This window comes from Lampetra planeri, chromosome 47 (genome assembly GCF_965212315.1).
Source record: "Lampetra planeri chromosome 47, kcLamPlan1.2.h2, whole genome shotgun sequence".
NCBI classification, from domain to species: domain Eukaryota; kingdom Metazoa; phylum Chordata; class Hyperoartia; order Petromyzontiformes; family Petromyzontidae; genus Lampetra; species Lampetra planeri.
Window position 1 is genome coordinate 6,061,725 of NC_136153.1, and position 24,019 is coordinate 6,085,743.

Sequence of the window (24,019 nt, forward strand, 5' to 3'; positions counted from 1 at the left end):
TGTGTGTGTGTGTGCGGGTGAGTGGCTGGGTGAGTGTGTGTGTGTATGTGCGGGTGAGTGGCTGGGTGAGTGTGTGTGTGTATGTGCGGGTGAGTGGCTGGTTGAGTGTGTGTGTGTATGTGCGGGTGAGTGGCTGGGTGAGTGTGTGTGTGCGGGTGAGTGGCTGGGTGAGCGCGTGTGTGTATGTGCGGGTGAGTGGCTGGGTGAGTGTGTGTGTGCGGGTGAGTGGCTGGGTGAGTGTGTGTGTGTATGTGCGGGTGAGTGGCTGGGTGAGTGTGTGTGTGTATGTGCGGGTGAGTGGCTGGGTGAGTGTATGTGTGCGGGTGAGTGGCTGGGTGAGTGTGTGTGTGTATGTGCGGGTGAGTGGCTGGGTGAGTGTGTATGTGCGGGTGAGTGGCTGGGTGAGTGTGTGTGTGTATGTGCGGGTGAGTGGCTGGGTGAGTGTGTGTGTGTATGTGTGGGTGAGTGGCTGGGTGAGTGTGTGTGTGTATGTGCGGGTGAGTGGCTGGGTGAGTGTGTGTGTGCGGGTGAGTGGCTGGGTGAGTGTGTGTATGTGCGGGTGAGTGGCTGGGTGAGTGTGTGTGTGTATGTGCGGGTGAGTGGCTGGGTGAGTGTGTGTGTGTATGTGCGGGTGAGTGGCTGGGTGAGTGTGTGTATGTATGTGCGGGTGAGTCGCTGGGTGAGTGTGTGTGTGCGGGTGAGTGGCTGGGTGAGTGTGTGTGTGTATGTGCGGGTGAGTGGCTGGGTGAGTGTGTGTGTGCGGGTGAGTGGCTGGGTGAGTGTGTGTGTGTATGTGTGGGTGAGTGGCTGGGTGAGTGTGTGTGTGTATGTGCGGGTGAGTGGCTGGGTGAGTGTGTGTGTGCGGGTGAGTGGCTGGGTGAGTGTGTGTGTGTATGTGCGGGTGAGTGGCTGGGTGAGTGTGTGTGTGTATGTGCGGGTGAGTGGCTGGGTGAGTGTGTGTGTGTATGTGCGGGTGAGTGGCTGGGTGAGTGTGTGTGTGTATGTGCGGGTGAGTGGCTGGGTGAGTGTGTGTGTGCGGGTGAGTGGCTGGGTGAGTGTGTGTGTGTATGTGCGGGTGAGTGGCTGGGTGAGTGTGTGTGTGTATGTGCGGGTGAGTGGCTGGGTGAGTGTGTGTGTGCGGGTGAGTGGCTGGGTGAGTGTGTGTGTGTATGTGCGGGTGAGTGGCTGGGTGAGTGTGTGTGTGTATGTGCGGGTGAGTGGCTGGGTGAGTGTGTGTGTGTATGTGCGGGTGAGTGGCTGGGTGAGTGTGTGTGTGTGTGTGCGGGTGAGTGGCTGGGTGAGTGTGTGTGTGTATGTGCGGGTGAGTGGCTGGGTGAGTGTGTGTGTGTGTGTGCGGGTGAGTGGCTGGGTGAGTGTGTGTGTGTATGTGCGGGTGAGTGGCTGGGTGAGTGTGTGTGTGTATGTGCGGGTGAGTGGCTGGGTGAGTGTGTGTGTGTATGTGCGGGTGAGTGGCTGGGTGAGTGTGTGTGTGTGTGTGCGGGTGAGTGGCTGGGTGTGTGTGTATGTGCGGGTGAGTGGCTGGGTGAGTGTGTGTGTGCGGGTGAGTGGCTGGGTGAGTGTGTGTGTGTATGTGCGGGTGAGTGGCTGGGTGTGTGTGTATGTGCGGGTGAGTGGCTGGGTGAGTGTGTGTGTGTATGTGCGGGTGAGTGGCTGGGTGAGTGTGTGTGTGTGTGTGCGGGTGAGTGGCTGGGTGTGTGTGTGTGTGCGGGTGAGTGGCTGGGTGAGTGTGTGTGGGGAGCGATAATTTGGCGGTTAGCGCGCTGCGTTACGAACCCGGCGGGCTGAGTTCGATTCCCGCTCACTGCCAACACAAGTGACGATTATCTCAACCGGTCCTGGGCCTCCCCGAGGTCGACTCAGCCTCAATTGAGTACCTGGTGCAGTGTGTAAACATAGCCACTAGGGAGACAAAGGCGGTCGGGAGTGGTGCTGGCCACCCACCTCCTCGTGTGCCGTGCCGACATTCATAGGTGCTCGCTAACAGCACTTGGCCCAACAGTCTGTTAAAGCTATAAGGGGTATCTTTGTTGTTGTCTTTGTGCGCACTTGTCAAAACTATCGGAGTATCGCGCTAGTTTGAACCCTACTGCTGGAAGAGTGCTTCTCCATGCCGTGTGGGTCATGGGGGTCACATGACCATACTTCACCACGCTGGTGGTGGACGGCATAGACGTTGGAGCATAGTAAAGCACAATGGGTCTTTCTGCACTGCCCCCTGCTGACAATGTGGCCACGCAGCAGGGTAAAAATACCTGCATGGCGGTCTCCCACCCACTCGCCAGGCTCAACGGGCCGTCCATAAATGACGTCACGCACCTTGGGGGGGGGGTCAGACATTTGTGACGACGTGTGACGAGGGGGGGGGTGAGAAATGTGATGTCACGTCAAAATGCGCAACTTTAAATGAATATAGACAACACGTTCTACTTAATGAAATAGACTTTTTAATAAATGTTTTCTCCTACAACATTAGAGTGCAGCGGCACATTAAATATGGGTTTTTTTGGGGGGAGGGGGGGGTCAGAACTTTGTTACGTCATATTTGAGGGGGGGTCTGACTTTTTGTGACGCCGTGTGACGAAGGGGGGGGGGGGTCAAAAATCGTCCAAAATCGCGTGACGTCATTTATGGACGGCCCCTAAATTGAAAACTAATTTCTTGAGAACTGCTTTTTGTGTTTAGTTTGTTGTCCTTCCCCTGCACCTCTGATTAGTACGGTTGGCTACGTACGGCGCGAAAGAAGTTCAACATACATACATTATTCTCCAAGATCTAATGAGATCGGTTGCATTCCAGTTGATTTTATCATCGACAAACTAAAATGATAATTGTTCCTATCGACCGAGGAAAGCCTTGCCGAGTCTCGAGATATATTTTGACGAGAGGTCCGACTATTTTGCCGTTACATTTGAATGAGTGTTTTGCATGTGGCTGTAAACCCCATAATAAAGGCAGGCGCACAGAGGGATTAACACGGGATAGAGCCGCACAGACTGGCCACACAGACTGGCCAGAATCCACTGGCTTTACTGCCAACTCTTGGTCATCTCGTAACCCGGCAAGGTCTTATCGTGTTGTCTCCCTCTCCCAGTTCGAGTCCAGGCTCAAGACCTGCCTCTCCTCCTCTGCCAGAGACCGCCTCTCTCCCTCCCATCTCTCTACAGAATCACCACGGCCACCATGGCCACTAAAATTCGTTTAGTTCTTCTGCCTCTTGACTCACCGTCTCACTTTCCGTCTATGAAATAGAGACGTCGACTGTTGTCTGGTCTTGGGATGCGGTTGCATTAGAGGCCAACCGAAACTGAATTTCTGGTTTCGGCCGAAACCGAAACCAGACTGAAAGTAAAAAAATACTTTCGGCCGAAACCGAAAGTATTCCGAAAGAGGCCATTTGCCAACTTTCGGCGCCGAAACCGAATTTCGTTCGGCCTCTAGGTCGCATTTAGGTTGAAGAACAAAAAATAAAAGACTCAGCCCAGAAATGGCCACTACTGGAGGAAGGGCCTCCACTAGAGCGAGCTATAGAGATGGTATTTGGCCTACTTTTCCACACGAGGCATTACATGTTGGAAGAGGTGGGAGTACCCACACTTTGCTCTGCGACACACGACTTGCCGATCGGCTGCTGTGTACAGGACCTATTCATATATCACTGGGTGGACAGAGGTGCGTGGATTTAATAAACATGTCCCGTTGTTTACACTCCCGTACCGGAAGTGCGAACCACCAATCTCAGGATTGCAATTCCATTTTGTTAACCAGCAGGACGTCATGTCAGCTCGGTTGCAAATAGACTCTATATATATACAGATTGTATTGTGTTGCGAATCATGATGTCTGTTTCACTACTGAAATCTTGCAGTCTTCACTTACTTGCAGCAATTCAAGCACGAAAAAATCATCGCTCTGACAATCCCACACCCAGAAATTGCTTTGATGCCACAGTTGTTCATTCTTACAGAGAGTTACATTGGTTAATTACTTTGATGGCAATTATAGTAAGAACACCGTTCTAAAATTAAAGAATTGACAGTCGACATACCTTGGTGAAGAAACTGTTAAACAGCGCCTGTTAGAAATTACGATATTTTTAAAACAAAATCTGCTCACGGCTTGAGATGGTAGAGTGTTGCACAAATGTAAATGCGTTCATTAAAATAACCACCGCTGTGAATGCCTTAAAAAAAAATAAGACACCAAGTCTTCAGACGAAGGGAGCTTTGTACGCCACTTAAGCAAAACAGTACAATTTTGATTTAACGCTTTCATGACTGCAGGGATTCATATTCTTGGTTCTTTCGGTAAAGTCACGTAGAAGGGAAATAATACAATTCTTGGTTCTTTCGGTAAAGTCACGTAGAAGGGAAATAATACAATTATTTTAAAATTATTTTTATTATTTCCCTTCTACGTGACTTTACCGAAAGAACCAAGAATACAAAACAATACAGTTTGGATTGATACGGCGTCTAAATGAGGCTGCATCTCAAGACGCTGCTCTTGTGTGTCCTCTTTGTGCAGTGTTTGTGCATTCACCAGTGTTCTCCATTCACGTGCAAATTCGGCGCCGGCGAAAATCCGCACACCGTTTGATTGGGAAATGTGAACAAGATGGACTTGAGGAGCTTGATTGGAGTTTGAGAAACACCGGTTCAGGCAATATATCGGTTCAGAAAAGGTGGAGTGAACGAGTCCGCTGTTCTACCCTTGCTGTTGCCCCGGAATCTAAATGAAGTCCACCGTGCTACCACCTCCGTCATTGCCCGCCTCGCCTACTTGTGCCCTTTCCCTTTGTCTGGCAGCCAAAGAGCGACTGGCACTACCTGATGGAATGCAACCTGGAGTACAAGGGCATCCTGGCATGCTTCCCCGACATTCTGGCCACGCACAAGGTCCGCGCCCGTTCTACAACCCCCACCCCCCCCTCCTCTACCACAGAAGCGTCGCGAGCTCTGGAATTGAAAAGAGAATCAGAAGTGAAAAGGAGGTGGAGAGAAGGAGGAGGCCAGCGTAGCCACATGGTCAGGGTTCACTGCATCCCTAAGCCAAGGACTATGGTTAGAAATTTTTAAATTGGTGAGTGCAAGACCCAGCAACACAAATCTGCTCACCAACTAACGACAAGATTAAACAACGTGCGACCGTTCCATTTTTTTTTTGTTAACACTTTTCAAGTAAGGTTGAAAGCGCCGTGAATGCATTAGCTCTGTCCTTCTGTCTGTCAGCAGCAGGGTCATGACAACTGTGGTCAAGAGGGATCCGATTTGAATTGAATCGTTTTACGTGGCCCACATCCTACATCAGTGCGGACATGGTGACTGCCACAATTTTACCGTAATTTGGATCCTTTTGCTGTCATCCCACAAGCTCGGTTTGGCTGTGATACAGTCCACCAGGGGCCACACAACTCCACTGCTGGTGCCTATCAGATGAATCTCGTTAGCCGAGGTTCATAAGGGTTACTTAACCGCTGCCCAGCATTCAGTGTTGAGCCGGGCCATGCAGACATCGCACGTGGCCAGACAGACATCATCACAAAATAAATTGTGTTAGCCGACTTTCTGTTCTGCATTTCATTACATTTCTAAGTTTACTAGGTTTGTTTTCTCAAACTTCCAATTTTAGCTGTTGTGTTAGCCGACTCTCTGTGCTTTCTAAGAGCTCGCATTATTTTATTTTATACCTACGTGACTTTACCGAAAGAACCAAAGAGTATGTATTCCTGCAGTCACGAAAGCTTCAAATCAAGACATCATCACTCTTTTGAGTATTTGCCATCACATTTCTAAATTGTTAGCCGATGACATTTGCCAAACCAGCATTGTTAGTTTAACAGGATGCACTGCTGATGATACAAAGACAGTCAAAACCAGTCCGGGGTTTGTCCGCTCAAACACACGCGACCACGAGACTGGAAAACATGGATTCAGAAGGTCTATCTGCTGGTGATCCTCACGTTTGATTTCACTTCGTTTTTTTTACATCGTGAGAGAGACCCTTGTTTGTTTAATTTTTTAATCAAAAATCTTATTGCCATTAAAGTAGACAGCACTATACTCTTTGGTTCTTTCGGTAAAGTCACGTAGGTGAAAATAAAAAAGAAATAAAATAAAAATTAAGAATAAAAATAAAGAAAAAAAATAACAACTACATTTTACTTTATTTGTATTCTTATTTTTTATTTTTATTTAATTTTTATTTTATTTTCACCTACGTGACTTTACCGAAAGAACCAAAGAGTATGGATCCTTGCAGTCACGAAAACTTCAAATCTAGACAGCGCTGTCCTACTACTTTGGCTAACTAACTAAATTATCTCTGGCGCCATTAAGTTGGTAAAGCGCTAACGATGTCCCGTGTGTGTGTGTGTGGCACAGGGAGCGGTGGACAAGCTGAAGGAATGCGATAAACTTATCAACACCAGCAAAATGTCTGTCCAGGAGAAGCAGGCCATCACCACTCGAGTCTCCGTCATGTCCTACGCGATTCAAGGTGTGGCCCCGGGCCTCCACAGGCTGTTGCGTCTGCCTTGAGAGTCCGATGCCCTTGTTCGCGATGTACCTCGCCACCGATCACACTGCTCTCGCCATTCTAGAACATCACCCAGATCCATAAGAATGCTGTCGGACACAATGGAGCATAGACATCCTGAATAACAAAAATATCCTAATTCGAGAGCCAAACATTGCACCTCCTGGCTTTGACATTCCTCGAAGACACTGGTGTAGCCATCAGCCACATCAGAACAAGACAAGCCACGAAGCGATTGTGGTCATGTAACCCAAACTCTGCACCGTAAAGTAAACAAATGTAGTCTGCGCTCCTTCAATGGAGGAGTAGGAAAACCACGTGGACTCTCTTCTTCAGCCTCTAGTGGCTCGCACACCTCGACAGCGGCGTCTGGCTCCTGAACATATTTCCACACGCAAGAACTTAAATACACAACGTATCTGTAATACTGGTAGTAACCTCCTGGTTACACCAGCCCACAGGGGATTATTCTGTCTGTCCGTCCGTCGTGCATCCAAAAATGGGAGGGGTGGGGCTGGGTGGAGAGGGTGGGGAGGGGAGGGGCTGGGTGGGGAGGGAGGGGCTGGGTGGGGAGGGGAGGGTGGGGAGGGGCTGGGTGGGGAGGGTGGGGAGGGGTTGGGTGGGGAGGGTGGGGAGGGGCTGGGTGGAGAGGGTGGGGAGGGGTTGGGTGGGGAGGGAAGGGCTGGGTGGGGAGAGGAGGGTGGGGTGGGGAGGGGCTGGGTGGAGAGGGTGGGGAGGGGTTGGGTGGGGAGGGAGGGGCTGGGTGGGGAGGGGAGGGTGGGGTGGGGAGGGTGGGGAGGGGTTGGGTGGGGAGGGTGGGGCTGGGTGGGGGGTGGGAGGGGTGGGGCTTGGTGGGGAGGGGCTGGTCACCCCGTGGTGCCCTTATAAAACTCAACGTTTAAACTACTCACGCCAGCTTGTGCCCGCGCTCACAGTCGGGCATATTTGCGGTATACACCACGCCGCTGTTGATCCTGGCCATTGACCGAACAACCCAACGTTACTACCAGCTCCCTCCGCAGGAATGTGTTAATTATAATGATCCACAACAGCCCTTTGTCAACCCACTGCTCGATTATAGCCTCCCCCACACCGTGTCGGCCATGCGTGTTGTTTACCACAATTTGACCACGCTTGCCAGTGTGGGTTGGTGAAGAGGCTCCCAAGCATAAGGAAGCGAAACGTGAGACATGGTGCCGAATAGAACGCGGTACAACCCGAAAACACATCGTGGGGCTTTACGGCATATCCGCGAAAAAAAAACACGACATAGTAGTCGTAGAAGCATTAGTCCTCGCTGGCGTTGATGTGAGGTTGTTTCAACTCTTTCCCCACATGGGCTGTGTGCAGCGGAGGCAAACCACTTCCACTACGGGCGGATTTACGACTACAGGCAGGCGATGAAAGCCTTCCTCGCCGAGCAGATCGGATTCTACCAGAAGGTGGGACGCCCGCCAGCACGTGGTGGCGTGGGGCGCGTGGGGGCCACGGGGCGCGCGCAGGTTGGAGTTTTTGCCATGCGACACGGGAGTGACCGAGGCCCAGAGTTCGCAAACGGGTTTTGATTCCTTACCCGTACCCGGCCGCACCAGGGTCGCAAACCGGCCGGGTAGGGTACGGGTATCGGGTACCTGATTGCGACCTCTGGGATGAAGCCATGTTGCAGGCGCGGGTGGGTTGATCCTAGGAACTTGAATTGTGAGAAGAGACAAGACGTTTGGAAATGAGTGACAAACGGTTACTCACCAGTGACTCACGGCCTACCCGTACCCGGCCGCACTAGGGTCGCAAACGGGTACCCGTACCTGTACCCGGCCGGGTACGGGTAGCCGGGTATCGGGTAGGGTACGGGTATCGGGTACCCGGTTGCCACCTCTGCCGAGGCCCACAATTCTTAGACTGGCTTGGCTCTGGCTCGTGTATAGGGCCCTGAAAGTATACGTGTACTTTGCATGAGTGAGTGTGAGTGCAGTGTATATTAACATTCTACAGTTTGGCGGAGTGACTGAGCGTTTGAGTGCATTGTATTTTAATGGAGTTTTGTGCATTGAGTACTGATGAGTTCTGTGAGCATGTTAATTTGTGGTCTCTGAGAGCGCGTGAGTGTAAGTTCAATGTGGGGAGCGGTTGCACAGCAGTTAGCGTGCTGCCCTATGAACCAGGCGGCCTGAGTTCAATTCCGCTCATGACCAGCACCAGTGATGACAATCTGAATGGGTCCTGGGCCTCTCCAAGGTCGACTTAGCCTTAAATGAGTACCTTGTGCTGTGTGTAAACATCGCCACTGGGGAGACAAAGGCGGCTGGGCATGGTGCAGGCTACCCACGCCCTCGTGTGCCGTGCCGGCCTTCATAGGTGCTCGCTAACAGCACTTGCCCCAACAGTCCGTTAAGGGGGGATGTTTGTCAGTTTTGTCTTTTGTGAGAGTGCGCGAGTGTGTGTTAGTGTGTGTCAGAGTGTACATGTGGGTGTAGGTGAGGCTGTGTGTGTGAAACTGGGGCTGAGTGCGAGGCGGTGAGAACCGAGAGCTCATGTATGCACACACTGTGTCTACACACCCACGTTGCTGCAGTGCTGCGTATGTGCTCAGTGATTTAATTACCAGCATGACCTGAGCCCCCTGAGTGATGCAGATGAATTTCAGCTGATTGAGATTTACAATCCTTTATCAAGATGAATATTTTTCCCCCTCAAATTGTACTTTTATGAATAGCGGCTATTTGTAGATTCCTTAAGAATAAATAAATAACATTAAGCAACTGAATTTGCAGTGGCCGTACAAACATGCAAGAAACAGGCCACGTTTGTCATTAGCATTCCTTGCAACATTACAATGCGATTGAGATGTTTCGAGCGCGTGACTGCAGCTGCATCTCAAGATGCCGTGCAAAATAGCGGAGCACACACGTCACGGAGAGCGGGTGGAAATGGGGAGGCAGTTATGTTTCTAATTCCCAATGTGTCACCTCTCCATGTTTCTTTGCTCACCTTTCAGCGTTTGATCTATTTTCTTGGTCAATGTCCTCGATTGTGAGTGCAATCGTGCACTTTCAGATGGGCTTTTGGGGCCGTCTGGAACGCTCTTCCAAAAATACGAAGTCACTGGAGCTTTGCATTTAAAAAAATTTAGATTAAAAACTCACTTCTTCAAAACAGCTTTTTGTGTTTAGTTTGGTGTCCCTCCCCTCTGATTAGCGGCAGTAAGCTATGTACAGTGCTAAAGAAGTTCAAAATATGTTTATAGATACTTATAATAGCAGGTAATATCAACTGATGTCTCCTCCATCCTGGACGGTTATTGCTGGGAGAGAGTGATGTAGTTTCGTAGTTATCCCACATGTACCCATGTGTACACAAATGCTGTAAACGAATGTGGAGGGAAAAACCGGAGGACCCGGGAGAAAAATCCACGCGACCACAGGGAGAACATGCAAACCCCAAACATACTGGCTTCAGGGTCGCGATCGAACCCACGACCTCCTGCATACCAGGCGAGGTAGTTGCCATCTCGCCACCGTGGCGCCCATGTGCACGACCACGTCTGTTTGCCTTCGTGCCAATCAAGCCTTGCGCTTTTTGTGTCTGCGCCGCTCGTTTGTTGCGAGCGTTGCACCGGTGTTGGAGCCACCTCTTAGCAAGGGGTGACATTGTCCTCTGAAGGGGGCCCTCGCCTTCAGGGCTATACCTAATAAATGAACTTTGAACTTTGAACTTTGCCTGTACGCAAATAACTGAACGGGCTGATGGATTTCCCTGCCTGTTTCCCGGCATCCGTGTATTGTCGCGTGCGCGCACCGAGGGCCAATTTCAAGGCCCGCGACCAGAAAAGACTCTTGGGGAGAGGGCCGCCCTCTTTAATCCCCCTCGCGCAAGGTATGGGGCCTCACAATGCAGGTATTATTATATTTTCTTTTGCAAACAAATTCTTCAGCCCTGTTTAAGGATTACAAAGTACAGTCTCGGCCAGACTCTATGCTGCGGGCTCTAAGGGCTGTCTGGAGAATCGCCCCTGTGTGCATGGCCTGCTGGTGTACCCGTGAGCTATACACCGGTATGCGTACAGCGTCTGTCTGTTGTATGTATTGAAGCATTTGCCTGCACTGGCATGTGTTGGCATACATGTTTTTGTTTGCGCGCAGGTGTGTGTTTGTGGGTAGCGGGTGGCGTAGTGTTTGGCACACTGCGCTATGAACCCAGCGAACGGAGAAGGATTCTGAGTCGCAACGAACGTCAGTGGCGATTGATATCCGGACCGGTCCTGGGCCTCTCCTTGGGGGTTGACTCAGCCAGGGCAGTGGGTTAACATCGGCACTGGGGAAGTAAAGGCAGCCGGGCGTGGTGTTTACCACACTACATCTTTGTGTGCCTGTGACAGGCATGTTCGGTGCTTGCAAATATAACTTGAACCCATAGTCTGCAAGGCTAAATAGGGATCATTGTGTTTGTTCGGGGAGCTGTCGTGTAAATGGCTTGTGCATTGCATTGCAATTTCAGTGACTCGAAAATGTGATTCTTGGCCATGATGCATCACACTCGACTTAGCACGTGGAACCCTGCGTCTTGTGTCAGCATCAACGCTGGCGAGACTAAGATCGCAAAGATTGCCACTGCCTGCACCGCCTCGTACGCCATAATAATAGAATACGTATCATAGAATTGGCTTTTAAATATAGCTCTTCGTGTATTGCATCTCCTCATGGTGGTGTACATTAAACTAAAGTAGAAACTCAGAAAGTAGTTGACCAATGAATCTAGCTCAATCCAAATAAGTTGACGAAAAGCAATATGTTTTACAATTTTACTTAAAAGACTAAGAGGTGTGCCAGCATCATGGCGGATATGACTTGGAATAGAGTCCAGACCCAGGTGGCATCACCACTGAATGATCTTCATTTCTAGAACCACCCAAAGGTTCAGCATTCACTGATCTCAATGTGCGACTCGGGGCGTAAGGCTAAAATGATTAAATTTAACGCGTGAACCATGAAAGTCGTAAACATCTTATCAATTTCAGTAAAATAAACTGAAATATCTAATCCGACCAAAACATTTACAAATACAATATTCGATGGAATGGAATCTGACACCAATCCCGCGTGTGTATCTATTTACGTTCGACTCTTTATAATCGTATACTTTATATATATTTTATATTTAACTTTTTTTAAAAATAGATATATCTCTGTCATACGTGTTTGTTATGTCACAAGGGATTTATCTTCTTGGTTCTTTCGGTAAAGTCACGTAGAAGGGAAATAATAAAGTAATAAAAATAAAACATTCTTTTATTAGGATTTATTTTATTATTTTTATTACTTTATTATTTCCCTTCTACGTGACTTTACCGAAAGAACCAAGAAGATGAATCCCTGCAGTCACGAAAGCTTTAAATCGAAATTTAAGGGATTTATCCTTGTCAAATATGAGAAAAAAAACCCACAGTCGCATGGAAAATCCAATGCACCAATTTGAACGCGTGACAATCACCACTGGCTGCAGCAATCCGTGTAGAAGTACTGTACAATTGTCTCGCTAATGAATTCCTCACTGAGCATACCCGGGGTTAGTTTACGTGGTCACGATCTTACCTCTCGCTTGTTTGTCCCCGGTCTCTTGCTTAATTTGCCTGACCGAGTGAGAGTTTCGAGCGAGACAGCGACGCCGCATGTACACGCTGCTATGTGGGGGTCCTACCACCACAATGAGTGTCACAGTGTCAGTGTTTGCCTTGCAATGTCAATAGAGTACAAAGACTGGCCCGGTATGTGATAATGTTATGCAGAATCTGTGTGCGTGTCGGTACGTATTATCTCCTGTGCGTTTTAATGTATGTGTGTGTAATTCCCACCATGTCCGTACGTACGTGTGTGTGTGTACGTGTGTATATTGTGGGGGAGCGGTAGGGTAGCAGTTCGCATGCTGCGCTACGAATCCGGCGACCCAAGTTCGAATCCGGCTACCCAAGTTCTGATTCTCGCTCAAGCCTATGGTGACGATTATCTCAACCAGTCTTGGGCCCCCTTCTAGGTTGACTCAGCCTCAAATGAGTAAATATCGCCACTAGGGAGACAAAGGCGGCCGGGCGTGGTGTTGGCCACCCACCCCCTCGTGTGCCGTGCTGGCCTTCGTCGGTGAAACTCGCAAACAGCACTTGCCCCAACAGTCTGTTCAGGCTATACGGGGGATCTTTGTTTGTGTTAGCGTCCATGTGAGTTATTTCCCGAGTGTGTGCAAATCTTATTCCCTGTGTGTTGTGTGTGTGTCTGCGTGTGTCTGTGTGTGTGTGTGTCTGCGTGTGTGTGTTTGCGTGTGTGTGTGTCTGTGTGTGTGTCTGTGTGTCTGTGTGTTTGCGTGTGTGTGTTTGTGTGTCTGTCTGCGTGTGTGTGTATCTGTGTGTGTCTGTGTGTGTGTGTTTGTGTGTCTGTGTGTGTGTGTTTGTGTGTGTGTGTGTCTGCGTGCGTGTGTTTGTGTATGTGTGTTTGTGTGTATGTCTGCGTGTGTGTGTTTGTGTGTGTGTCTGCGTGTCTGTGTGTGTCTGTGTGTCTGTGTGTGTGTGTCTGTGTGTCTGTGTGTGTGTGTTTGTGTGTGTGTGTGTCTGCGTGTGTGTGTTTGTGTGTCTGTCTGCGTGTGTGTGTATCTGTGTGTGTCTGTGTGTATCTGTGTGTGTCTGTGTGTGTGTCTGTGTGTGTCTGTGTGTGTCTGTGTGTGTGTCTGTGTGTGTGAGGGGAGCGGTTAGCGCTGCGCTGCGTTACGAACCCGGCAGCTCGAGTTCCACTCCCGCTCACGGCCAACACCAGTGACAATTATCTCAACCGGTCCTGAGCCCCCTCTAGGTCGACTCAGCCTTAAATGAGTGCCTGGTGCGTTGTGCAAACATCCCTATGGGGAGACAAGGGCGCCCTGGTGTGGTGCTAGCCACCCACCCACCCCCTTGAATGCCATGCCAGCCTTCATCGGTACTCACTGAAAGCACTTGCCCCTGTTAAAGGATATATGGGGGAATATTTTGTTTGTATCCTTGTGTGTTTACGTATTGGTATATGTGTGCGTGTGTGTGCGTGCATTATTACCTGCACGTATAGAAATTATTCCCCGTGTACGAGTTATTCCTGTGCGTATTATTCCACGTGTGTGTTCTTTGGCTGTTGCTCCCTATGCGCGAGTCCGTGTATAAATTATATTTCTCCCAAGTGTCTTCTTGGTTCTTTCGGTAAAGTCACGTAGAAGGGAAATAATAAATAATAAAAATAAAACATAATAAAATAATACGTGACTTTACCGAAAGAACCAAGAAGATGAATCCCTGCAGTCACGAAAGCTTTGAATCGAAATATCCCAAGTGTGTTTATTTGTGTGGGAGCAGTGGTGCGGCAAACGAGTTTTAAATTCACAATCGTGGACAAGGCGTCAAGGTGGCAATGATAAAAGAGAGGCAGGGCCTCGTCGTCTTTGTCAACTCAACGCTAATGGATGAGCATCTGCTGGCACGGAGTGTAAACATCGTGACCGCTGCAACAAAAGTGATCGGCTCTGTTCTGGCCACACGATAACCTCCTGTGTGCAGGGTGCTAGCCTACTACATCGCTGCTGCAATGACTTCAACCCCCACCCCCACAGCCTGTGTGTTAATGTGGAGTCATACTCTCCGGTTTTTTCGGTGAAGTCACGTAGGTAAAACATTTAAATTAATAAAAGTAAAATAAAACAAATTTAAAAATTCACGACGTTTCGGAAGGAACACAAACCTCCGTCTTCAGGTGGAACCGTCACAGCCACGACAGCTTGTGACTGCAGGGATTCATCTTCTTGGTTCTTTCGGTAAAGTCACATAGAAGGGAAATAATAAAATAATACAAATTAAACATAATAAAATAATTCTCACGACGTTTCGGCCACAACGCAAGCAGCCGTCCTCAGGTGAAAAACATTAAGGCTATACGGCAGGGGTGGGGAACCTTTTTTCCGCCAAGGGCCATTTGGATATTTATAACATCATTCGCGGGCCATACAAAATTATCAACTTAAAAATTATCCTGTTATATTTGGTCAAACATTTCATTAACTCACCCCTAATGCGATGGCTGTAACTGCTTCTCTTTGGTGAGGCGTGTGATGTTAGCTGCTATTGATGATGTTGCTACTCGCAACTGCTTTTCCAGGTTTGCTCCTAGATTTATTGAATCGAGTCCCGCCTGCGGTTGCCTTGGCAGGGCCACATCAAATGATTTCGAGGGCCTTATACGGTCCGCAGGCCGGACGTTTCCCACCCCTGCTATACAGGGATCTTTGTTTGTTTATATGTCCTATGAACAGTACGATTGCGATGAGCGTGCTGGATGATGAACCCAGCGACCCGAGTTCGATTCCCGATCATGGCCATCTGAACCGATTCTGGGCCTCCGCTAGGTCCACTCAGCCTCAAAATGAGTACTTGGTGCAGTGTGTAAAACCAGCCATGAGGGAGACAAAGGCGGCCGGGCGTGGTGCTGGCCATCCAATACCCTTGTGTGCCATGCCAGCCTTCATAGGTACTCGCTAACAGCACTTGCCCCAACTGTCTGTTAAAGGCTATAGGAGGTAAATTTGTCTTTGTAAATAGGGCACACCTGTTTGGCGCTGAACTGCCGTCAAAAGTTTTTGTTCCCATGAGATTTAAAACCCGCGTGTGTATGTGTGTGTGTATGTGTGTGTGTGTGTATGTGTGTGTATGTGTGTGTATATGTGTGTATGTGTGTGTATATGTGTGTATATGTGTGTGTGTGTATGTGTGTGTGTGTATGTGTGTGTATGTGTGTGTGTATGTGTGTGTGTATGTGTGTGTATGTGTGTATGTGTGTGTGTGTGTATGTGTGTGTGTATGTGTGTGTGTATGTGTGTGTGTATGTGTGTGTGTGTGTGTATGTGTGTGTGTATGTGTGTGTATGTGTGTGTATGTGTGTATGTGTGTGTATGTGTGTGTATGTGTGTGTATGTGTGTGTATGTGTGTGTATGTGTGTGTATATATGTGTATGTGTGTGTGCGTGCACGTGTATTTTTCAAATACAAAATGCCACCCAACAGATCCCGATAACTGTCAATAACCGAGCCGTGTTTAGAATCGAGTGTGTGTTCGTCGAATAACTTTTGCATGTGTGCGTAACTTGTCGTCTGTGCAGTTTAAAAAAAAAATGTTCAATGGGTGTAACGCTGGTGTGTAAATCACCAGAATGTGGCACGCGAGGATTGGGCGTCTGTAAGCCAACACTGCAGCCAACTCCATGTTTGCGCAAATCCCACGTCTAATTTATCGATAGTTCTCAGCGAGCTTGCGTGCGCCAGTGCGTGCTCGGGTATTGTTTGCGAGTGTGTCTTCATGCAGCGTATGTCATGAATGGCTTATTGTGCGTTGTGCATTGTTTCTGCGTGCGCATGTGGCTAAAACACAGCAAGTTGGCACGGTAGGGGGCACAGGTGGTGCAACGGCCAGTCATCTCAGTCAGTCGACCCGTGGCACCTGGGTCTGTTCTGTGACCTCCTGCCAGCGGACGTTCGACACTTCACGTGGCCTTAAAGTGCACGTAGCCTGGCACAAGTGCCCTGTGGTGACGTCACCGCCACGCAGTGGCTAATGGAGGTTGTTGTTGTGAGAGGGAGGTGGTGCAGGACTTAATAGGGCGCTATCAACTGCACTTGCCTCAACAGTCTATGCAGGCTACACGGGGATCTTTGTTGTTGCAATGGTTTGAACGCTGCGTTATGATCCCAGCCACATCGATTTGATTTCTCACCATACACATCGATCCATCGCATGTGGCACCTGAAACTATCCTGGATCTCTTTAGATTATTACCTTGCTGCAGTATGCAAGCATCGGCACCGGGGGAGACAAAGGCTGTGATGCTAGCTCTTTATATGTCGTGCCAGCCTTCATAGGTATTCATACTCTTAGTTCTTTCGGTAAAGTCACGTAGGTAAAAAATGAAATAAAAATGAATAAAAATAAAACAATAAAAATCACGACGTTTCGGAGGATTTTTATTGTTTTATTTTTATTAATTTTTATTTCATTTTTTACCTACGTGACTTTACCGAAAGAACTAAGAGTATGAATCCTTGCAGTCACGAAAGCTTCAAATCTAGAATTATTAGCTATTCGCTAACGATGCTTGCCGCGACGTCGTGCGAGGCTAAATGGCCACATCACCCAGAATGCACCCGTCGGATCTCACAAGCTAAGCATGGTGGAGCCTGGGAATTGCCTGCATGGGTGACCTATGCCAATGCAATTGGCGTGCCGTGCATGTTGTGAGCAGTAGGCTTTGGGGCTACTTTGTGAGCAGCAGAGAGCAGAGAGCAACAGATTCAGTTATTGAATCTAGATTTGAAGCTTTCGTGACTGCAGGGATCCATACTCTTTGGTTCTTTTGGTAAAGTCACGTAGGTATAAAATAAAATAAATCACGACGTTTCGGGTGCAACACAAGCATCCTTCATCAGGTGGGAAAGCTTGGTCTGCTGCTGAGGCAGACTGTTTAAAAACATATATTATTGAAATCTACTTTTATGTCTTGTAAGTTTTCACGGCTCGACGTGTGAGAAATGGTCTTAGAAGCGACTCTTGCAGAATAGGATCAGCACTCGCTACGGGTATCCCGATAGAGTAGCTTTTAAGAGCATTTCTTGTACGGTACTTAGGAGCCGTCCATAAATGACGTCACGCACCTAGGGGTGGTGGGGGGGGGGGGTCAGACATTTGTGACGATGTGTGACGAGGTGGGGGGGGGGGGTGAGAAATGTGACGTCACATAAAAATGCGCAACTTTAAATAAATATAGACGACACGTTCTACTTAATTAAATCGACTTTTTCTTATAAATGTTTTCTCCTACAACATCAGAGTGCAGCACCACATTAAATACGCACTACAATGACAATAGTTTAAAGCGATTTGAAGCATGTTTTATTTGGGGGGGGGGGAGGGGGCAGAGCTTTGTGACGTCATTTGAGGGGGGGGGGGTCTAACTTTTTGTGACGTCGTGTGACGAAGGGGCGGGGGGGGGGGTCAAAAATCGTTCAAAATCGCGTGACATCATTTATGGACGGTCCCTTATATGGTCCCATGTCTGTGCTCTCCACCGTCATGAACTTGTACTGAGCAGCGTGGTGAACGAATCCACCGTGACCCACACCATGTGGGGAGTCCCTTCTCCAGCAGTGGGATTATTAGAGTGCGAACAAAAATAGGGTTATTCTACGATGGATCATCAGGTACAAAACATGAAACGTGGCCGTCGCCACCTCTACAGAGAAGATGTGTATGAACACAGGATGTCGTTGAAGATAACCGTCTGTACAGGGACGTGCGCGTGTGTGTGTGTGCGTGTGTATGTGTACATTTGCATCCTCGCATTCCACCAAACGTGCAGCTGTTTTTAGAATCCCCACAAAATAAATGAGCTTTAGTAATCCTGCCGTGATTGAATGCCAGTGAACGGAGCTTAGGTTCGGCGGGCCAGCCGGGGCATAAATCCATCGCCTTCGTTCATGCTCAGCCCTATCTGTATCAGTAAATACTGAAGACTGCCACTTCAAACCGGCGTTGTTCTGCCCGCTATTCAATCTGCCACGAGTGACACAGTGCAGGCTTTTAAGCCGACGATAAACGGCCTCGACTGCAAGCCTAACGGTTGTGGAACGTTGCACAATCTATCAACAACGGCCGCAATTTGAGCTAATTGGAGCAATTCGTTTCAAGTAAATTTCTTTTTTGGGAATGTGGTGGGGGTTTTTTTGTTGTTGTTGTTACAACTTGAACAAGAAAGAAGCGAGTTGTCTTTTTGTTGTCTGCCGTCGTGAAAGTGTGCAGAAGTGCATTTGTCATTTATCTCTGTGGGAATAATTGCAGAGTGCGGTGTGTTGCCAAAATAACACCCGCCACCTTTGGCTTCAATTCAGCAGGGACATACTCTCTCACACCTTGATTCAAACCTACAGCAGGCACCCTAGGCTGGCATGTAAGAGAGTGTCCATCTTTCGATTTTAAGCTTTCGTGACTGCAGGGATTCATATTCTTGGTTCTTGCGGTAAAGTCACGTAGAAGGGAAATAATAAAATAGTGAGATGTTTATTTATTTATTATTTTATTATTTCCCTTCTACGTGACTTTACCGAAAGAACCAAGAATAAGAGTGTCCATCGTGAACATATCGTCGTCTATCTGCCGCGAATGAAGGCCTCCCACAATCCATTGCAATCCCTCAGTATCTCGCAATGCTACGATCCATCCTGGCTACTGCACCCCGGTTGATCTCGTCGTTACATCTCCGTGATGGACCATCCTCTGAGCCGCGTTCCTTCCCTTCAGCTTCCATTGTTTGTAGTCGAAGTCATTGCCCATCATCCCTCCCAGCGACGAGTGCTGCCCAAGCCCAGTTACTCTCCTCAACAGGCCACGTGGTGTCTCCAACTTGATTTGTTCTCTTTGATCCCTGTCGCTCCCCTTCCTGCCTCTCAGTGCGATTAAAAGCGTGCCCTCACCATTCCTCTTTGACATGTGCATTCTTCTGCCTTTGTTCAATTTTCTCCATCTGTTTTCACGTTTCCTATCCGTGTACCAGAGCCAGGGGGCAGGTGGCATGGAGACAGAGGGGGGATTAATCATCACCGTATATCATTATTGATTTCCTTGCAGTTGGCTGTTATGGTAATTGGTATGACATGTGACCTTGCTTTTATTCAATGTGTGTGACACCCCCCCCACCCCCGCCGCTGAATGAATATGTGCAGATCACAGGGAAACTCCAGGAAGCTCTTTTGGCCTTCGATTCCTGCGAGTGAGAGACCCGGACGGCGTATGACAGCAGCAAGAAAATGCCGTCAAAACTAAGGCGGACATCAACAACGAGAATTGATCATTCTGGGCCTACACACCTCCCGGGCACTGAGACTCACATCGTCAACCCCCTGGAAACCGTCACGTGCCGAGCTGGCCTCTGTCTCTTCCGGGTTTTTAATTTGCTTTATTTAAATCGTTTTTTGTCGTTGTTGTTGTTGTTGATGAGCAAACGTTCCGGTATTTTTGTTGCAAATCGCGGTTCGTTTTATACACGGGGCGTAAATCGGGGAACAGAATCTTCGACGTAAAAAAGCACAAATTTTCGTCACGTCCGGGTGCTGAAATTACTCGGTGCGAATGAAGAGGAGGGAGTGATAATTTGATGCTCATTGGAGTTAAATTAAGATGCAGCAAAAATAAGTCCATATGAGGCGCTTTCTTGTTTCTATTTGGCTCTCGTGTGCTCGGTGTGGGGAATCGGAGGCGTGCATAGTTTTCTGAACTCAACATTGGCTGGTTTGACCACAGCCGTTGGTGGTGGGTGCCTAAGGAAGACCACCACCCCCCCCCATCTTCCGCCCTCCTGCACGTGGCAGTGACCTCTGCACTTTCTGAGAATCTGAAAATAGCCGTGTCCTTGGACGTGTGTGCGTGAGTCAAGGCCGGCGCATGAGACGCCCCCATTAGAAACGATGGAAGTCATTTGCATTCACGTTTGCAGCCCTTACACAAGCCACGGCCTGCGACACCGCTGTGTCATGTGACCAGGGTGTCTTGATCATTGACCGAGTTTTATGAGAGATCTGCTGAAGCACCGGACTGGCCACAAAAGTCTGCAGGTTAACCCATCTCCTGCAAGAAAACCGCCTGGGGCTAAGGATGATTATGTTATGGCGCAACCGCATAGGTTTTCCTGGTTTGCGATGTACAGCTGTCCGATGTGTTTTCGGGGGTTGTAACGCACGCGTCGTTCAGCACGATGTCGGACGCTTTGTTCCGCCTGCTGGAAGCTTTATTATACATTTTTAAACACATTTCCTCCACGTGCTGCGAGCCTCTTCTGGAATTTTTTGAGGAGCTCCCCCTCCCCGCACGTGGAGCAAACAAGGCGGCGCAACCCAAGAGGTCGTAGGTGCGTGAACGGGTGCTGACATTGCAGTCTTCACACGAGAATGTTAATTTTCACGTTCACCAACGTTGCGCTCTTAACTGCGCTGGTGTTACTTCCTTTTATTGAATGATAATTGAATGTGCAACCGGGGCCTTGTGAGGAAGGCTCCGCTGTCGCTTTTCGCAGGCCGCAGTCAATTCAATTCACGGTCGCTCAAACACCGAGTGCAATTCATAAACAACGTTTTTGGGTTTAGATCGCGTTATTTATAAATGTGTCGTAACCTTCCACCACCCGACACGACTTCAACCTACCAGTGGGCTAAAGCAGTGAACTATTTGTCTTTTGTCAACGTGACACTTTTTTACTGATTGGCCGTGTCGGGTGGTGGAGGGTTACGACACATTTATAAGTAACGCGATCTAAACCCAAAAACGTTGATTATGAATAATATTGGTCGCGAAAGTCTACGTGTTAAACTGACCGAGTGCAATGTTCGTGTGAAATGAGAATCCCGTGAGCTTTTGCGATATCTGCCTGTTCGGGTGTTAAACAATGCGGCAATTATCATTGTATTTTTACATGGGAGCAGCTCTGCAGGGTTTACAGTGCGGGAGGTGGCCGGGTGTCACGGCACCTCCCATGAGCGCGGTTGGCAATGTGCGGTGCGAAAGAAGTTCAACATACATGCGTACAACACTGACCCTTGAGCCACGTGCAGCCAGCCACCTGTGGTGAAACTGGGGTTTCAAGTGAAGCTAGATGATGGTCTCGGCCTGGTCACCATGTGCATGACCCCCCCCCCCACTCTACCACGTAAATATTTGTTTTTTCCCTTAATTTGCTTAAATTCCAGCTCTGAGACCTAAACTGTCAGTGTGATTGACGTGCGGCAAACGCTCTTTGCAGAGCATACGTTAAACTCTAAAACTATGTTTTATTTTAACAGGTAAGGCACTGAGCTGTATAGCTCATTTTCATGAGCGACTTGGCCACAAATGATAGCCTCAACAAAGTAGCTCATCGTGTGGAAATTGACAGCAGCCACATACTCTAAACGCGTGTTAATTCTAAATGCGGAGACAAACCGGAGAATAATCCACGCGACCATGGGGAGAGAGACACGCAAACTCCAAATATACAGCAGGCAATTGGGGTTGGGATCTAACCCATGTCCTCCTGTATACCAGGCGAGGTAGTTAACATCTCACCACGGAAAGAGATGCAAACTCCAACTATACAGCAGGAGTCAGGGTTGGGATCGAACCCACGACCTCCTGTATACCAGGCGAGGAAGTTAACATTTCGCCACTGCGGTGCCCCTATAAAAGGTGTGTCTCTAGAACGGGCGAAGTAGGCGACCTCCAGAAGTAGTTCTGTGAGCCATGCTTTGACACAGGGTGATTCACTGCTAGCTGAGTATAGTAATTCGTCTCGTGACAGGTCACTGATAACACAATTGTAATATAATTTGGGGAAAATAGGAGCAATGTTAAGAGCACACATCTGTATAGCCGTATACACTACACACATTTACAATTGTTGGCAATACTGTGTACTTTTACATTTAATTTTAAAAGCTGGTAAATGCAATCTTACACGATCCGACCTTTTTTGCGTCTTTTGAGTTGTGTTTCTTGTGTGAATGTAATTGTTTATTTCACAACAACAATCTATCTTTATACATAAATAAAGACCTTAATCTGTATGTATGTCTCAAAAACCTCTAAGGTACTTCCCGACAAGGTACAAAGCTGAAATTTGGTACATAGGTAGCTTTTAGTAAACAGCAGGACAAATCTGAAAATCTATATTTTGTATTTTAAAGCTGCCAAATCTCGATTTTAAGTTCCCCATAAACATGTTTGTACGTTTCGATTTAAAGCGTTCGTGACTGCAGGGATCCATCTTCTTGGTTCTTTCGGTAAAGTCACGTAGAAGGGAAATAATAAAGTAATAAAAATAAAACATAATAAAATAAAATTCTCACGACGTTTCGGCCACAACGCAAGCATCCGTCCTCAGGTGAAGAACAGGGCTGTCGATTTCGGACGCTGTCTTTCCGACAGACCTGTTCTTCACCTGAGGACGGCTGCTTGCGTTGTGGCCGAAACGTCGTGAGAATTGTATTTTATTATGTTTTATTTTTATTACTTTATTATTTCCCTTCTACGTGACTTTACCGAAAGAACCAATAAGATGTTTGTACGTGTCATTCAGAAACCGTTTAATATATGAAATTGCGTTTTTTTAAATAGACCCTTAAACAGCAAATACAATTAGAGTGAGAACAATTGTTCTATCTTTAATTGTTTTTGAGATATTTCGGATTAAAGCGGGTTTGAACGAAAAAGATACGCATTGTATGATGTTCAAATCTGAATAATTTGGAAACGGTAAAAGATGGGAGCTTCCCCTCATCGAGTATTAAGTTAATAAATTTTAGTTCTTTACAATAAAAGACATAACAGAATATTTAATTTCAGTGGTTTTTGGTGGGTACGTATTTAAATATAAAAAAGTTTAATCAAGTCTTCAACATTTTTTTTCCTGGAAAAATAATTTTTTTTGGAGTAGTTAGTGTCTGATCGTAGATTAAAATGGGGTAAAAAACATGAGGTTAATAAAATGTATTGAAAACTTTTGCCTGGCGAAGACAGGCTTTATGAACTCGTAATGGTATTAATTTACAATCCTTTCTCAATCTGCTGCTGTATTATGGCCTTTGGAATGCTTCGTCAAGTTACGGATTTTGTGGGACCACACGTCACCACGTTGGTCAATCCGAGTGGGCGAAACGGGGGTGGGGGGCATGGGAGCCAGGATCGGTGGAGATATCAAATTCCAGTGATGTTAGCTGTGAATGGGAATCGAACTCAGGTTGCAGGACTCAAAGGCCAGTGGATGAACCACTGCCCCACTGGTCCCTTCACTTACCTCCGTGCACCGTAATTCTGTAACAGTAGAGGAAGAGCTGGCAATGAATTAAAAGGCAGATGAATTAATGGCAATGCAGCTTGCAAGAATTTTTCAAGGCATTAACGTAATTGGGTTTTCTAACCGTTTTCCCCCCTTTTTAATTTTCCTCCTAAACTCCTGCGCGCGAAGGCATGCTGCTACACGACCTTCATCCCACTTACCCACGCATACAGCCACCCACCCATACAGCCACACAAACTCCATACCATCCACCCACCCATACAGCCACGCACACTCCATACCATCCACCCACCCACCCACTCACATGCCACACACATGCACAACACACTCATGCTACTACCCACACACGCACACTCGCACACCTACACCCAGCCACGCAAGCACATGCTCCCCCGTTAAGTAGTCGTGGCGAGTCATTTCCGTGAGTACAGTTAGCCACACTGAAGCTCGCGATGGAGTAGTGGCGCAGTGGTTAGCGCATGTGTGCTAGAAACTCAGTGTCCTGAATTTGCTCCGTGGCCAGGGCTAACGTCAGTGGCAAGTGACAATCTGATCACCCCCCACCGAACTTACCTTCACTGACCAGCAAAGAGAAGTA

General features: G+C 48.0%; 1 protein-coding gene across 2 annotated transcripts in view; it reads left to right on the plus strand.

Annotated features, from left to right (window-relative positions):
• SNX9 (sorting nexin 9) overlaps positions 1-22,189 on the plus strand; it is a 51,919-nt gene extending 29,730 nt beyond the window's left edge. For both annotated transcript variants that reach the window (XM_078615512.1, XM_078615511.1), the window contains exons 15-18: positions 4,827-4,916; positions 6,402-6,516; positions 7,906-7,997; positions 19,322-22,189. In XM_078615512.1, coding sequence (XP_078471638.1) covers positions 4,827-4,916; positions 6,402-6,516; positions 7,906-7,997; positions 19,322-19,372 — 348 coding nt within the window. In that variant the 3' untranslated portion in view covers positions 19,373-22,189. The remainder of the gene's footprint in view (positions 1-4,826; positions 4,917-6,401; positions 6,517-7,905; positions 7,998-19,321) is intronic.
• The last annotated feature ends 1,830 nt before the right edge of the window (positions 22,190-24,019 follow it).